General features: G+C 39.5%; 1 protein-coding gene across 1 annotated transcript; it reads left to right on the top strand.

Moving 5' to 3' along the window:
* The first annotated feature begins 5441 nt into the window (after positions 1-5441).
* On the top strand, positions 5442-6985 carry LOC147751876 (spectrin alpha chain-like). The gene is made up of 2 exons (XM_086973235.1): positions 5442-5787; positions 6109-6985. Exons 1-2 carry the CDS (start codon positions 5442-5444, stop codon positions 6672-6674), a joined length of 912 nt encoding a protein of 303 aa, XP_086829361.1. The 3' UTR covers positions 6675-6985.
* The last annotated feature ends 11125 nt before the right edge of the window (positions 6986-18110 follow it).

Below are 18110 nucleotides of genomic sequence, written 5' to 3'. Positions count from 1 at the left end.
GATCCACATTTATAATGCAGCTTACTTAATCACTAGGTTCTTTGCATTATTGAGAGTAATTAGCGCAAAAGTATTAATAAATTATTAGTAAAAGTACAGCGTACACTGTACATTGCAATTGGGTTCATTATAATATGTTTAAAGGGCAAGAAAGTACGCTGGAACGCTCGTTGATTAAAATATGGTTACCTAAGGCGTGCCACTAGACAGTTGTTAATGATGGATGTCGAATACGCGATAGATGCACGAGTAACCTCGTCATCTTCAGTTCAGACTTAAGCGAGCAGCTGGGTAAGGTCAGCACACCTAACTCATTGGAACTTAGGTAGAAAGTTAGATACACCAGCTACTTCTGAGGTTCTCACATCGTGGCTACTGATTAGCGGTTTGTTTGACGGGGCACGTGACCTGATCTGCCGTTTGGCCAACTCTGAACAATGCAATTGCACCTTAGGTACGGCAACAATCCAACAAATGTATTTTTCATATCTGTCTTAACTTTACTGACTGTTTAGGCCACACGAACCAATGATACTGAGTAGTATAAAAAGGTTCCGAGTCGCACATCTCATGTAATTAGTATGGATCAGTGTTGGTGTTTCTGAAAACTAATTCTAAGATTCTACTGTGCTAAAATAGTTGCAATATTTTTATTCAGATATCGGATAAACGGCTTTGAAGGCGAGTGATTCTGAAGTAGTTGATCACGAGTGATGAGAGGTGGATCAGATGCAACACTGATATGCACGCCCGAAAAAGATAATGGCCAACATCGAAGAAAAAAAAAACGTGCATTCAATGCACACCCGAGACTGACGCCAAAAAAGGTAATCCTATGCGTTTTGTAAGATTCAAAAGAATTGTATATCATGGGTTGTTGTCGTTAGGCAGACCAGTTCATTTGTACTGTGGACATCCAATCGAAATACAATAAGTCGTTGGAAAAAATTGACCTATGGACAACTATGGACAGGGAGAGGATTGTCTCCCACTATGATAATGCCGGACTATATATATCTTTACCTATGCGGCAAAATTAACAGAATTTAGATGGAAAATTCCTAGGCACCCACCGTATAACCCGTATCTTGCACCATCAAACTATTATTTGTTTCGGTCTCTGTTGAACTATTTTAATGATACTAATTTGGTTTTTGCAAAAAGATGCAAAAGTCACTTGTCACAATTTTTCTATCAAAAACGACAGAAGTTCTACAGTAATAGGATTCATCAGAAATATGGCAGAAGGACATCGATTAAAATGGCGCATATTTAGTTCAGTAAAACTACTTTAAAAGATAAGAGATCTTTACTTCAATCTTGATTCAGAAACTGTCAGCATTTTTTCGACTACCGAGTAATATTTATCTATCCTGCTTTATTAGGACAGCTTGACGGCGGATGAGGCTATACTGGGAACACCCCATCACTGGCGTATTATTTTGCCTTTCGCGCTAATCTAGCGAATATAACTTGAGCTTATAGAGTTTTATATCATAGAGCTTAGACTGCTCAGTAACTAAGAAATAATACTTAAGATTCTTCTCACACTCCAACTCATATGTGGACGGCTTTTATTCAATGAGGCAATCTGGCTCATCCATTATCTAAATATTGCAAAATGTTTTGTATAAAATTTTCTGATTTTCCGTCTAAGCTCTTTTGCATAAGAAAACTTCACGTGAAGTCGATGTAATTATTGGTAATATGGGGACAAGGATACAATTTACTTTGTTCTGTCTGTTTGGTCACGATTACTTTTACGTCCTTGGCTCGCACTCATAAATTTGCTAGTATTGTGTAAGCTTATGGTGATATTGTGGTTGTTTTAACATTGAGGACAAGATCTTTAACACACAAAATTTCGTTTAGCCGGCATTAGCTGAAGTAAGTTACTTCATAAAAATCGTTTGCCTCGGTCGGTAATAGACTCTATTGCGCTGTTATAAGCGAATCTAGCAGATTTTAAGTTGAACTAGTTGGATTAAAATAATATTTTTTTCACTGTGTATTAAAGGTGTGCTCCTTATTTTTTTGTACACTTGCGCCAACGCTTTTACAGATTCTGAACAGTCGTGCGTCCACTTTTCGAATTATCATTTATAGTTTATTTACCTATAGCTTTTCGAAGTAAATCCTCGTCTACCAACTGCCGGTTTTAGAGCATGGCAAGCCTCATAATCACACGGACTTAAATCTGGATTGAAGCTAACGTTGGATCGTATGCCTTTACTCCATCCAGTAAGCAACTGAAGCGTGGCAATAAAATGCCGGGTTCTCATCAAGTAATCAAACTGAGTGCTTTCCATGCCCGTGTCAGCATCCCTTGAATTTTTTCAGAAACTCGAAACAGTGGGCGGCATTCCCTAATTCATTTTGGGCTAGTATCCTATAAAAGCAGATGCCCCTGATGTTTATTGTAAGCGTTACCGTCACATTTCATTGAAAGCTATCGAATAACGACACTCCGACAAAACTGGTTTTCTCCAGGGCGACGCCATTCTCTTGTCTGGTCCCTTTTTTGCTGGCAGTTGAGATTTTAACCATGCCTCGTCTATGATGCCAGGATATTCCGGACGAGCTTTTTATTGATGAAAGTTTTGCAAACTGTACATAGAATACATTACACTGATTCCAACTGGCCTGAAGTCAATTCGCGGGAGCCCATTTTTAACCCAGTTCCCACAGCTTCAGTATTTGGTTTATAATTCGATAACAGGCTACATGTAAAACCGACAGGGGCCTTAGACCCTCAGGCTTGGCTTTCGTGAAAAGCCTCCTCGATTGCGACAATGTGTTCCTATCTTCCGAGTCCTAAAATTTGCTCACCTCCTCGTTGGTCTTTAATAGTTCAGTCGCCGTTCCCGCACCGCTTGTACGAACTGTGTATTCGCTTAGAGCCTCCGTGCCTAATGTCTTCACCAGTCTACAGTGGATTTCCTTCGGTCTTAGGGAAACAAAGACTTGGGCCCTGGCTGTTAAATTCAAAGACGAAAATGGTTTTCTTTCCGAGCAGTTTCAACTCACAGGTGTCCAAAAGACTAAAGCATTCATCGGGAAAAAATCCGTCTATTAGCGGTGCGTAGTTCAAAAGTTATTTAATTTCAAAGTCCGCCGGACTTGCTTGCAACAGCCTAATAGTGACACCGCGCTACCAACACTAATAACATATATAATTTTTTTCGAGGTAATAAAATTAGCTTAATCTGCTAAATAGCGGGCACTTTCAGCTATATAAGTAAACAGGGATGAAACGTTTGAGGACATACAATCTGAGTTATTCATGATTCAGGTCATGCTCCACTGTCAACCTCTGAGTCCTGTTTCCACCTTCCTATAAACAGCTGATCCACAGAACCACTTGGAAGTTTCTGTCCCAATATCGACTATATTAGCTATATTCAAGCGAGCTGGGTGCAAATGGACGCATACTACCATCAAACCATTGTTTGCGCATTCAAATTGAAATGATTAGTATCCACCATATTTATGATGCAAAGCATATCTAGCGGTATTTGATCTCGAAATTGTACGGACCGGGACCGTGATAATAAGCGTAATCGTTGATATTTTCAAATATTGAAAAAAAAAATATGTGATAAACATACGCATGTTTGATACCTTAAAAATTAGTTTGGCATGCCACTACTTTCCATAACAAATATTATCATACAAACAATTGCGCCTATCTTTTCTAAAAGCGTTTTGCTCTCCTTTGTACTCTCATACAGCCAGTCGTATCAAGTTGGAATGGCTGGCATTGAATCTTGCTGCTCACAGCTGCCACTGACATGGGTTTTAGTTCGTCTATTGTAGAAAGATCTTATGAGTCACTTGCAGACGTGGACGCCCGGTCTCTACTTAGCGTCAGCGACAACAAAGACCCAAGGTTCGGCCTTAGCGAGTGCAGGGCGCTTTCAGCGGTTACACGCGTCTACTTATAAGGTCCACATTGGCTAGAGCTGATGCAGAGACATATCTGAGACGTTTGACTAAGCGAACGCTTAATGGCCACTGCACATTGTTTGACATTAAACTAAACAGGCCAAACGATGGAGACAAATAGCGATGCGAATTTTCTGTCCTAATTGCGACAGGTGGAGGAAATGTGTTTCTACCGATTGTCAGCAGCGATTTTTTAGACCACTTAAACGTCACTCTGTTTATACTTCGAAAAGCAGTTGGGATGAAAATTATGTTCTAAGACGGGTGAATATCGCAAAAATATTTTGACGGCCGGATTCAGTTTGACGGCCGTACGCGAGTTCACCGAAGGCAATAGACTCAATTCGATGCCATCATTCATCGTCTGCTGCGCGAGCTATACTTATTTATTTATAGATGTGCGCTTTAGTTTAGCTTCAGATCATGCAAACGTACACCGGCCCGACCGTTTGCCTTCTAATTTTGTTTCTATCCAAAGCTGTGTGGACCTTTAACGAATGCTCGAAGAATAAGGTTTGACGCGTAGTCTTAACAGATTATCCTGGAGCAATTCTCTACGGGGATAGCTCTTTGCGTAAGATATTTATTATACATTGAAAACAACAATCATGTGCGTATTGTAGCCGTAGATTTATTTAAGATGTATAGAAAGTACCTTAAAATGGATACGACGGTGGAGTCACTGGATAGAGTGGACTGAGATCTTAAAGAAAAGTACGCATTTTTTTTCTCATTTTTAGAAAAATATGCCATCAGAAGATTAGATCGAACATAGACAGACAACCTGGCGCAGTTGCTCCCCATATCACTATTGTTTAAATTTTCAATAATGGGAGCTATTTTCGTAACTATTAACACTGTTGTCAGTTGTGTGTATAGGATGAAATCTTGCTAAACAAGATGAAATAAAGAAATAAGATAAATCAATGAATGTGCTAAGTATACACAACAATTCAAGCTACTTTTTTGTTGACCACTTCCTTACAGGCATGACTTCATGAGTCGCCTCGCCGAATCGATGTTTATTTTAGCTCTGTGCCTCGCCAGCAATATAATGAACAATTCGGAAAATTTGGTTTTTTAGATCATTTACCTATAATAACTATGATAATAACTTGTTTGAGGAACAATTATCAAGATTACTAAATGTATGAAAGACTCTAAGCGTCACTCATGATCAACTTGAGGAGAGAGAAGTGCATAAGTAACAGAAGGGCAATTGCATGAAGTGGAGAGGGCAAGAGCTAATCCGTCTTCAGCTGCAGTAGGTGCACTTGATTGACTTAAAATGCTTAGATATTTCACCATAGCTTATTTGTGAAGCTGGCGATTTTTGGACAAATCGATCCGCAGTATCTTACAGACGCGGTAGTATGTTGACTCACAGGTGTTTGTGGCGAGGTGAGTACAGTAGAAGCCAGAAATGGAAGAGTCTGAAGAGGTCGACCTCTGCGGCTAATTTATTACCATGGTGCGATGGAAACCAAGGAAAGGTAATGGAAAATCTCGAGTCAAAACGACGAGAAGATGTTGAAGGCCAAAAGCTGGCCGACGTAAGTTGTTATCCGAGCTCTAACAGGGATCTATATGACATCTCTGAAGGCTCGGCTGACTGTCCACGTGCCCAGGCTAGAGATTTCCTCAGGATCGGAATAGCAACGCCTACTCGTAACGTAACTTTGCTCTGCTTCTTATGGAAAGCCATCACAATCGAAACTTGGATCATGGAAAACGTACAGAGAATGCCCAGTGGAGGCTATGATTACAGCCCACAGTCGCTGTCGGCGTTCATTAAAAAATATCTCATCTTCACCAGGAAGCTAAATTCCTATGAAGCTAGGGGTATGTACGTCTACAATTAACACCTTAAGTAGTTCATAGTTGGTGACATACGTTATAAATTAGATAAAAATAGAAGCATTTCTCGAATATAGTATGTCTGCTAGATTTGCTGTCAATCAGTATTCGTTCCCAGTGGGCTGCATAGTTTTTCATTGGGTTTAACGCAATCCAGACTGCAATCATGGTTCTGTAGATGTGCGCATCACTTGCCCAAGGGTTGAAGTCCTGTGCATTTCACATCTTCTATTTGAAGTCAACAATTTTAAGACTATGAAGTTAGTTGCAATATAATATGAAGGTAAATTATGAATATTGTTTCAGATGTTGCCAAATTTACTCAACTGAAGTGTAAATTGGCAGATCTGGAAGCGACGAAGAACCTGTCAAATTATGACTACCAGCCAAGCGCGTTGATTGCGAGGTATGATGAGGTCATGTCCAAGTGGTACGACCTACGTCATAAATCGGATGAATGGAGGATACGATTGAGAAGTGCGTTTAAAGTGTACAAGACTAAAAACTTACAAAAGCAATTTGCTATAAGGGTCGAAAGGGTGCATTCGTTCTTTGCGGCCATTAACGAGGGCCTCAGCAGGCCTAGAGCCAGCAAGTCACAGGACGAATTGACGAAACTACGCAATTCTATGATGGACATGAAACAGGCACTTGAAGCTCTTCGTAAGTTCAATGAGCAACTAGTTCATCTCGATGCATTGGGCAATCCACATACAGATATTACAGTAGCATCACTCGAAAACAGTTGGGAAAAGCTAATGAAGCTTATTAACGGATGCCAATATGAAGGGAATCAACAAAGCATCAGCTGCGAAACAAAAGGACACCCATTGAAGTTTTGGCTTTTCCGCCTCTTAGCGTTCTCCAAATAGTCTAAAAACGCCAGCAATTATAAATAATATATGCTCCGATGTCTGATATCATATAATAAACCGTAAACCTTATCTTCAGTTAAAGCCGAATTATGTTGGCGATTGGCCGAAGGAAAACTAGTACAGAAAGCAATAGGACAGGTAGAGCTCAAAAAAAGTTCTTCATATATTTTTCTACTGATATTTCATATAAGATAGTCGCATTCAGTGCGGATAGTTACAATAAAAGGCGTCTACCGTGCTCAGAAACAGCGTCATCCTTCAGAGCGACAGAGTCACAAAAATCATTGAAAGCTTTTTGAATACGATGCAATAAAAGCGATCGATTCGATTGGTACTTTTTTTTTTTAGTATGTTTAACAGTGCAGTGACTTTGAAACATGACGATTAGTTAGAGACGTTGCTGAGGCATTATGTAACGTTTAATTGTTGTTTTCTCTTGGTGCGTTAAAGGAATAGAGATAACACCCAATGGATATTTTCGCTAGCATAAAAAATCTGTACCGGTAACTAATCACGTGTTTTCATATAATCCTTTGTTTCCGATTCCGGTCGTAATTTCGGCCTCTGCATTAGAACATTCCGAAAAGGAGTACCAGAAGCGGAATATAAAATTACAAGCCCTTTTTGAATAAGGAGGACAAACATTCAAAAACCGGGATAGGTTGGACAGCAACAAGTTATTTGAAAAGTTAGCAGTATCCTTGGTACTACAAAACTTTATCACTTTCGGGTCATTAGAAGGCTCGGTCAGTTTCAGCTGACTAGTAGCGTCCAGCCTGATCGAGTTGCTTTGAAAGAGCCCCAGGGGGTAATCAGTAATTAGTGGCGGCCACAGAGACCTTCTCGTCTTGTCCACTTAATAATGACGATACTCGTACTTACCATGTCCTTAAAACCTCCGGCTTTGATGCTTGCTTGATAGACGTTAACAAACAAACTTTAGGCGTGGATGGGTATTCTCATTCCCTTGGGCGAGAAGTCCGATAGTAGTCCACTTATTTTGTAAGGGGCCTATCTGATAGTAGTTTGGATACATTATGTTTGGCATATTCTTATGAAATCAAACAAGATATTCATATATGATCGTTAAGCTATTTGTGCTAGTCTCGGTTGTTGCACGCTTTTGATTTCAATTGTATCGTGTTTAAAGATGTACGGATGAACGTTCCATATAGCCTTATTCCTCAACTTAGACACTAGTTAGAGATACTTTTGTAACTGTATAAAGGCTTTTCGGCAACACTTAGAATTTGATTATATTACACACAGGTTTATTTTTTTTTGCTGCCAGTCCATTGGTAGCCAATGGCTACCAAGCATCTTTAAGATCGGTCGCCCTGTACATAAACGACGGACATATTGATGCATTTATCTAATTATCTCTACCTGATCATCCTAATTCACCCTAAAATAGTAAGAGAATAGTAAGAATGTAATCCATAAAATATTTCCAAAAAAATCTTAATTCTTTAGGCGTTTTTGACGCATATCATCATACTAGTAATAGCAAAAATAGCTTTTCAAATAATAATAACAATTAATATTAGTGCGTTAGGGTTTATAGAAAGATTCTCTACAAATGAAAAGATCAGTTTTTCAAATAGCAACCAAGCTATAGGACGCATGCATACTCAACATACTCATGAAATAAATAGAGCTAAGTTACGAAGCATCGAGGATGTGGTAGACTTTTTTTAATCAAATCGAAGGCGGACATTTATCAGGACCTATCAAACCAAAGAACAATGAACAGCAATTTTTTTTCAGGATCAGATATGTACAGGCATCGGTATTTTGCCAAGAAGAAAACAGTGTTTAACAAACCGACGAGGATTCAGCTCTGTAATTACACGCACAGGCATCGCTAAAAATATAACATTGGCAAACTGGTCTGATGGTTTGATGAACGAAACTTTGATGGGCATTTATCCAAGACTGTTATGCTATTCATTTGGAAGTGTATAGATTACTTCGCAAGTAGCAACCTTGCCATTTAGGTTCACGTCTATGGTTTTATAGAGCTTTCTGCCAGAGGACATTTTTTGCTTATCTATCTATCTATCTATATTGCAGAATGTACAGAATGAACCATAGATCCGGGTTCGTGGATACATGAGTCTAATAGAGATAGGAACTAACCCAGAACTCCGCCTTACAATGGCTAAGAGACTAAAAGTCAGCATGAATAGCAGCAGTGAACGATCGATCAAAGAGACGAGTAAGTAGTCTATCCGCCCATCACGGCCACGAGCATTTTGACACAACCCCAGTTCTGCATTAATCCATCCTCATATGGTATGAAAAAGGAGCAGAGAATGAGTCAAATATCCGTTGTTTTTCTTTTAGGCGCATGACATTTATCGTGACTTGGGCCACTATCTATCGGTCATCGTCTTGTTCGTTGTTCCTCGAAAGGACCAAGATATTACATTTGGCCTTGCTGTTCCTCATCTAAGCGGATACTCTTTACACACAAGCGTATACATATATGAACAACTGATCAGTCCTGTACTGAACAGATTAAAATAATTAATTATTATTAAAAAATTAATTATTATTAAGGCTTCCGGGACAGCAAATTGTTTTAATACCTCTCAGTAGTGTAGATGAGTGAATGGTAAAAGGTACGTGATGTTGCACTTAGAAAACTTCCACCCTCAGTTACGTTCACTTATCAAGCGCACGCGCGTGTAAAAGTAATTCACCAGTTTTTTTTTCTAAGCTAGAGGTAATTTTTTGAGGCTTTGTTGATATTAATCTATAGGAAATAACACTCTTAATATAGCAAGAAGTTTCCTGATCTATTCAGATCTCTTAAAAATCTTGTCATGCATTGATTCTACTCTTTCGTAGAACTACTTATCATTCAATTCATTGGGGATCGAGAAGAAAAGATCGAGTGAAGGTTACGTGTACTCATTTTCTACTATTTACCAAAAAAAGCCCACACAAGTAACCTAGTTTTAGCTCTTAGTGTGACAGCGATGGGAAAGAAGACAACTTTCGACTATTATTTCCCTATTTAATCAACTTGCTTAAGATGATATTATGCTCTGGCCTAGTTGAATATGTTCTTCAGTGGTCATTATGGCCAAAGGTAAAAAAGGTATGGCTGGCGTAATATCTGTAATCTTTCAATGATTCTTGAACTTCCGAGCAGCTGTTTGCAATGGGTGGAGATAAAACGAAAAAATCGATAATAGTACTCATATGAGTTGCTAGCTGGGCTTTAGTTTCAACCGCTGTAATAAAGCCAGTTGGGCAACAGGCCCCTTCTTGCCTGAAATTTTATCGCTCCGACCCCATTTTTAAGATATCAGCACGTGACTTTATAGGGTTATTGTACTTTTTGAATGGGGACGCCACTCGATGGTGAATGGTTTCACATACTATCGGAGTGCACCATAGAGCCATTACTAAGCGCTCTCAAACGGAGTCCATTTAACTTCCCTCATGCGGCTCGATAGGCAATATAAAGAGCGATATCCATTTGGAGACCTCGAAGGAAAAACACTCAAGGGAACATCTCCCCTAACCCCGTGTTAAGCCCACCGGCCGTCTTTGAAAACTTTGAATAGACCAGCTCTGTTATCCGCACTGCCTACATATAATATCGCACGCATGCTAAGTTGATGTGCTTAAGTATCCCGGTAGAAAAGTAGGGCAACTTAGTTTTGTTTTTTTAAAATCATTTTTCTCTTTACTTTTCATAAAACTTAATAAACGAATACGTTTATCTTGTTTTCGCTAAGCTACTATTATAGAACAAGATAAGAGAATTGATTATACGCTCGTTGTGCACGTCCCAATTTTTGGCAGGACTCAAAATCGTGAGATCTTGGGTTTGTTTTCGCTCTGAAATTCGGAGATTTCTCAGATCATTTACATACTCCAGTTCAACTTACGGCGCAGCTGTGTTTGATCAGCGTGAATATTGTTCACCCTTTGTATTATACTACATTAAAAATAGATTCCTATCGCGCCATAGAGATGATTGCCCGCTCTGGGAAGACGATTATCAACGTTGAAAAGTTTTAGCAGTAAAAAAAATTATGGGTTTTGCTACGAGCTTTTCGTCAGTGATGACTGATGTTCATTGTGATGTTCGGGGGTAACGCTTATATATTATTTGTTGAAAATTCAACTCGCGGTCAAAAAACGTGTTGTGGAATTCACTGCGGTACATAGCAAAATAAAAATGAATATCTCAATGCGATAGCTGTGTTTGCGATTTTAATCAACGAAATAATATCCATTAGTTATTTAACGTACCCAGTTTTCGAAGATGAGCAGGGTTGTCGTCTAATGCCAAGCTCTATGCTATAGTACCGTATGCTGTGCGAACACGCCCCGCTAATCTGCCGTGTTTCTCCTTAGGAACAGGTTGCCATGTATCGTTTATCTACTTTCAACCAATTTACACGTACTATATTTATCGGACTCAACACTATCTGGCAGGTATCCCAGCGCAACGGACCTCTTTCCCATGCCGAATGTCCGGTACGTAGGAGTGGTCTAATTATTTTCCCCTGAGCGCTTCGTGTCATCTTCGTCATGAGGAATATATTTTTGCTTAGCAAATAAATCACATACCCTGCTTTGTCTACTTTCTCTAGGGAAAGAACGCGTAGAAAAACTATAGTAACTTCCAGGCGACAGCGCGCGCATCTGATGTAACATGGGACACAAAAAATCAATATGACCGAACTCTTTTCGAAACAATCAGCCCACAGCCGACAATTAGGGTAAGTCAGCTCATCAAGATTTATTCAAGCGTTACTCTGTTGGGCAGCAGAACATTGCATCAACGCTAGAGCCGAGAATGCCCTTGACAAACGTCGAATTGGAGACATGTTTTTTTTAAGCCAAATTTTCATCTATAGTAATATTAATAACAACGTTTTTTTCAAGGTTTTTTTTATTCGAAATTTAATTTTACATTGTTGCGATGGAAAAGCCTCAAGTTTAAGGGCTGTGTCGACTGAAAGGTGCGTTTCATATTTGACGTGTTACAGAATTATAACCCAGATACTCAAAATGAAAAAGCTTACTAAGTTTTCCCCGTTAATTCGTTCCATTACCAGCATGATAAAGTTTGTAACAAAGTACTGGCTTACCAAATGTTTTACAAATGTTTCTCATATATCTTGCAAAGGTTTAATATAGAAGATTGTTCTTATTGTCTCCGTTCCTTTGTAATGCAGGTATGATAAATATGAACCGTTTTCGATTTGAATGTGCAAACAATATTATGATGTTAGCGTCTATCGGTTTTTACTGATACTGAAATTATCGATAGAAAGAAAAAAGGAAACTTTCCTTTGCATCAGTTTATATTTATAGTAAAGAGCTATTTTTAGCAATACTTAGTGAATATACGTTATTGTTGAATTATGATTAAAGGTTACTATAAATGATTCCAAAATTTTTTAAGTTATTGGAGAAAAAATGAAAATATCAAGTTCGATAATTTTAAACATATATACTTCCACCGTATTTCAACAAAGTTACTGCAAGTTAAACTAATTTAATTACTTTAAAAAAAAATTATATAGGTTATCAGTATGTAACTATTACCAACGAGTCCAGTGAACTTTGGACACCTGCGAGTGAAAACTGCGAGAAGCCAGTTCTTTTAATGTCCAAAGTTAGCAGCAGTCAGGAGCCAAGCCTTTGCTTCCCGAAGACTACGGCGCTACGGAAATTTGGTTCGTGTAATGTTTCAAGAATGGTGACTGAAGTATTGAAGTCCAGCGAAAAGGTACGGGGACTTGAAAGATAAGGACGTATTGCCCTAATTGAGGAGGATTTTCACCAGGGCATCTAAGAGCTCTGTTCGCTAAAACTGGCATTTCACATGTAACGGGTTACCGAATAATGACCCAAATACCGAAGACCGCGAAAACTTAGTCGAAAATGGGTTCCTGTGAATTGACTCCAGACCAATTGGAGTGAGTGTAATGTATTCCACATGCAGTGTGTAAAACTTTAACCAATAAAAAGCCCATCTGGAGCATTACATCACTATCGACGAGACATGGTTCAGTCTCTGCCTCTAGCCAAAAAGGAACCTGACAAGGACCGGAAATGGTGTCGCCCTGAAAGGATCAAGTCTGGTAGCTGACGTAAGATGACGATAGTACTTGTACCGGCATAAGGGGCATCTGTTGCCATAAGGTAGTGGATCAAAACGAACTGACGAATACAACCGGCTATCGAGTGTCCGAAGAAACCCATGGATGACAAGAATCGAAAGCACGCAGTCTGGTCACTTGACAGCAATGCCAGACTTCATCGCTGTGCCTCAACAACTTTTTGGATTGAGCAAGATAGTATCCATCGTTGGCTTAAATCTACCTATTCTCCAGATATAAGTCCGTGTGTTTACGGGACTTCCCGCGCCCTCGCCAACTCCCTATCGACTTACTTTGAGGATGCATAGCGTTGGGACACGTGTGTAAAAATTGAAAGAGAGCATCTTTATCAGATTAAATTAAAAAAATATTCTATATAACACTATCGCTATTCTAGCCCAAGTAGTCCAAAGATTTTTCAATTTCAAAATCCTGCCAATACACTGATAACAGCTAAATATACTGCCGTAGCATTATATTATTGTTTTCTGATATAATTGAAGACATGGTGAAGTTTCATGCTTTAAATCTTATTCCTATCAGCGTCCTTCTCGATCCTGCTTAATTGATGTGTCGAGACGATTAGAGCACTACAGCGCCCATTATAAAGATTTGGGGGTGTCATCAACATAGTATTGCCTCAGAAAAACGTGACAGTGCTAATTACATGGCTATATATATATATATATATTGCGCAAGTGTTTTTACAACAACGGCAAGTACAGAAGGAAAAACGTGATAATCCTAATATTGCCTTTTGTAGTCTGGTGATTAAGTTATTGTTCCATAATAAATGGCCCTGAGATGAATATTGGCGGCCCGGTAATTACTTGTCAAAGCCGACGTGAATTCTATAAAAAACCATATAGGTACATATTTTTTTGGAACCTTAATTATTCGGTTTTATAAAAATATATAAGATTAATTATAGCGGTTGTTTTGCTCGCTGCATATGTTGATGCGGATATGCTATGTCTGGTTGGCTCTAATAGTTACCGTAGTCACTTAAACTTAGGCCAAGGACGCATATGATAGTGGCAAAAAAAGCGACACGCTAATGGACTATCTAGCTTTCCAAAACGAGAGTGTCCCGTACGAAAGGGCCATTTACACAAGAATTCGCAAATTCATAGCCAGAGCCATCTGTTACGTTCGAGTTGAACGGGGACCTTATTAGACCGCGCAAATATGGTAAAAAGATTCGGGACGGAATTTCCGAGCAGCAAAATACGGTAATAGCCACTGATCTCGCGAAGTGTTCACGGACTTCAAGGAACGTACTCCGTGAACTGGTGCCACGAAGGATAGAAAAAAAATACAACCATGTTTTCAAGACACGTAACCTAGACAGTATGCTCTTTCGGCGGCATGTGCTCAGCAGATGCTTGCTTGCACCCATGCATGTGTAAACATTAAAAGATATAGCATCGGTACAAGATTTTTTGGTGTGATACACCTTGTATGCATTTTTTTTTTTTTTTTGAGAACATGCGTAATCGACGACACCATGAAGAGCTGTTGAAACAGAATTGCACTCGTCGACTAAAATGTACGGTATGTCCACAAATATAGAGCGCGGTTTTCCAATCGAATACATTATATAGGCGTATACAATACTTTGTGCGATGTCCTACTTTACCGTAGTGGAGGCGATCTCAATACAACGCGATATTTTTTTGACAGTGCCAGAATTAATACAAGGCCTTGGAAGCTTACTCAACATGAAAGTTGTCGAAAGGACGAGCATGCTTTATTGAATAAATGTTAACATGCCAGTACACCTTCAGCCTAATGGACAGATGCAACCCAGTTAGTGATTCAGCGATCCAACAGAGCGGTCCAAACTTCATCGTGGTAGAAAACAATGAAGAAGTGTTTATTATAAGTTGCTTTCCAGCTTGCTGACTAAGCAACTGAACAGTTACTTGGAAAGCATATACGCCATTCGAAAACGTAGGTTCTGTCAGAACTCTCAGGATTTTTATCGGATGTCAAAGGAACAGTTCTTTCTTTTTTTTTTTGACTTCAGAGCTGCCTTCGATCCGAGGCCGAACTACCACCTCAGGGAGACGATTTAAACCTGCTCTTATTCTTCATCTTGTCGAAGGGCCTCTCTAATCAAATAATGAGCCAAAAGAAATCGATCAAAGTCATCCGGTATATAGAAAATAGAAGATTTAATGATGCACGGGTCAAACAAATCCCAAATGCACCAAGCTTTGGTCCGGCTCTACGCGATAGCCACATACTTAAAACTGACTGTAAATCTGACCAGGACGGAGGCGATGAAGTATACAAGCGAACATAGGACAACGCCCACTGACACCTTGAATTTTTCCAGGTCGTCTTTTGCCTATATTAACTAGTTTCTGTACCTGGGGTTGTTGTTCTGCGCGGACGACTGACGTCTCATCACGCATGATACCGAAAGATGCCGTAGGGCAAAGTTGGCTGCATGGGCGATTGAATCGCCTCATCGCTTGTCCTTTACAACAACTCTTAATTTATTTAACCTCAAAGTGGCCCCGACTACAACGTATGGCACGCGTTATTTAAAAAGATCCTACAGTAAAGACTCTCGAACAATTCAATTGCGTCAAAGCCTTTTTCCGTAAACGAGCACTGGGACTACATAGAGTGACTTGAAATCGCTTCGCGTATCTCCCAGTGGGGTCAGCACTGCCTGTCCAGAGGTTCACATCGTCGCCATGAGCTTTCAGCAACAGAAGTCTTCAAGACGAATTTTAATGACTGAGAAGAAAAATTAGCGGGGATCGATAAAGATTTATTTTTTGCTTCAGATGCGATAACGAACAATGAGTGGAATGGGACAAATTGATTAAATAGACATATTGCTACTCGCTTCGCTGTATATAGGAACCCCGTGTTTGCGTAAGTACTACATAATAGCATTATGCATAAGAAATACGTACGTATCTAGATACCAGTCGAATGTACGTCTAAGGATGTTACGAGCACGCAACGTCAAACATGACGAACAATTTTACCTTTACATCGCTTCGATACATTGCTTGCCTTAAATCAGAAAGTAATAAAAAAAAAACAACTCCAATTCCTCCAATCGGATTAGAGCCGCAATTGGAACGCTGCATAACGTTTGAAATTCGACTTCAGCTCAGCCCAGAGAATACGAAGCGCCATCTTGACAGCTGGCGTACATAATGAAACAATCGCCAAAAGACACAACACTCTTACATATAAATTATTATTGTTGCTATATGTTGTTGTTTATCTGTAACCGTAGTCCGACAATTACGTACGTGACGAGTCAATGTGGCCCAATACAGATCATTCTTATAAATCGGGGGCTGACCAATAACCAATTTTACAATTTCCGACCTCTTTGTAAATCTATTACGTCGAATTGAATTTCATTAAACCTAGATTGCCTTTTTTTTGAAATGGCGATATACGGTTCTTTGAATTTTTAGTCTGAGAAAGTAAACGACACAAGCCATACGAACGTGGTCTCTATCAAAGGTTCTTAGAAACAGCATTTTATGTTTGCAATTACGGTACATGTTAGAGCCGAAGTAGCAGGCCACGAGTAGAAGCCTAGGTTTGTGGTGGCTTCTGCGATGGCTGGTGAGACATCGGCCTCAAGTTTCGTTTCAGAAAGGCTTCAATAGCCTTAACGATCGCAGTAATAAGGCGAAAGAGTGCCTCAATTATCTGAATTGAACTCGATTGTTATTATGATAATTACAAATAATTGCTAGTGTTAGCACGATTTCAGTCAGGCTTATAGAAGATAAGATTTTATTTTGTTCTGTAGAATGTGTGTCCTACAATGTTGCAGCGTTACTTTCGACCATAGCAGGTATGTAAAGGACAGTCCTGTCGCTCCTTTCCTTGCTCTGCTGTGACGCCATCTCCGATATGCATCCTGCTAAGCTGTTATATGAGATTCGTATTCTTCAAGAAAGCCCAAGGCCCAAATCTGATACAAACGCCAACTAGGAAGAAACTCAAACGAAGTCCGCTGAAACTAGCGCCGCAAACAATTACTAAACACTCTAGTAATTCAAAGTATTCTCTGTAATCATATTAGAGAAACGGTATTAATGTGTCTCTGTACGTTTCTAGACGGTATAGCTAATCCTACAGTGTCTAAAGGGAAGTGTGGAAAATTTATTTAGCCTTTGCCTTATGTCAAGTAGTGTTTTGGTTAGCACCCGGCTATTGGCGACGATTGACACGACTCAATGCTTTAAAGAGCCTATTACCTTTAATCCTTCTGTTAGAGCCATTATATAGAGCTTCGAGCCGCAGGTTGAAGATGACTATTTTTTGAACATCTAATGTAAGCACTAAAAATTTGCTGTCATTATTTCTTTTTTTCTACAGCTTGCCAATTCTATGTCGGTATCGTGCCGTAACCAGCTCATACAGTATTGCACGAAAGAAAGCCTGAAGTGGGTTTCACCTATATACACGAGTGAACATGATGCGATCATCGAAAAGGCTTGAGAAGCGCTGCTATTTTGATATATTTACTTTGACTGGAACGCGGGACAGTGATATCACGACTGTTGTTTTTCTAGGAGGTGTGTCGTTCTTCTGTCAGTTTGGTTTCGGAGCAGAATGAGGGTACGACATTGCGTCGCTGAAGGCTGCAATGGAAGGCTTAATTCGAAACGGTTCAAGTATAGGCAGCTGATAAAGCGCCATGATAGAAATTACCTAATAGCGAAAGCGGGAAAAGCTCGAATGTAGGATCCATGTTGAACGCGTTTGCACTCTACTTACTGCTCTGCACGCATATCACAATTCCTTTTTGAATCCTCTAGAAGTTCATAGGTAACACATACTGTTCAATGCAAACCCGTTAAGCGATCTTAACGATTCTTCGTCGATGTTTGAGTAGTAGCTGAGAAATACGTTAAATGTACGTACTAGATAAATCAGATATATAATGCACCCCATCGGTGGTAAGTGCTTCCTTTGACAGAGCATGTTAGACCGGGCATTTTTGAAAAGTAAGCTATTTTTCTTATGAGAATTGCAGTAATTTATTTACATATATCAGAAACGTTACATGCGGGCCCGATATTGAACGAGACGTTCAAGGTATCACGTGAAACAGCTAATCATACGGCCTACATTATCGAGACGACATCTTTCGCATTGGTATTTTAATTCTAGCGGTAGGCACGAACGTGTCCATTCATCTATTCAATCAGCATCCGGACAATGGGTCCTAGGTATGATACTTCTTACTGGCTAATCAAAAAATCGATTTAGCTTTGATATTAATTAATATTTTAAGCGTGTGTGA

Source organism: Varroa jacobsoni, unplaced genomic scaffold (genome assembly GCF_002532875.2).
Source record: "Varroa jacobsoni isolate VJ856 unplaced genomic scaffold, vjacob_1.0 contig01989, whole genome shotgun sequence".
Classification (NCBI taxonomy): Eukaryota; Metazoa; Arthropoda; class Arachnida; order Mesostigmata; family Varroidae; genus Varroa; species Varroa jacobsoni.
Note: the sequence above shows the minus strand (reverse complement) of the source record. Positions and strands in the feature narration are given on the sequence as shown.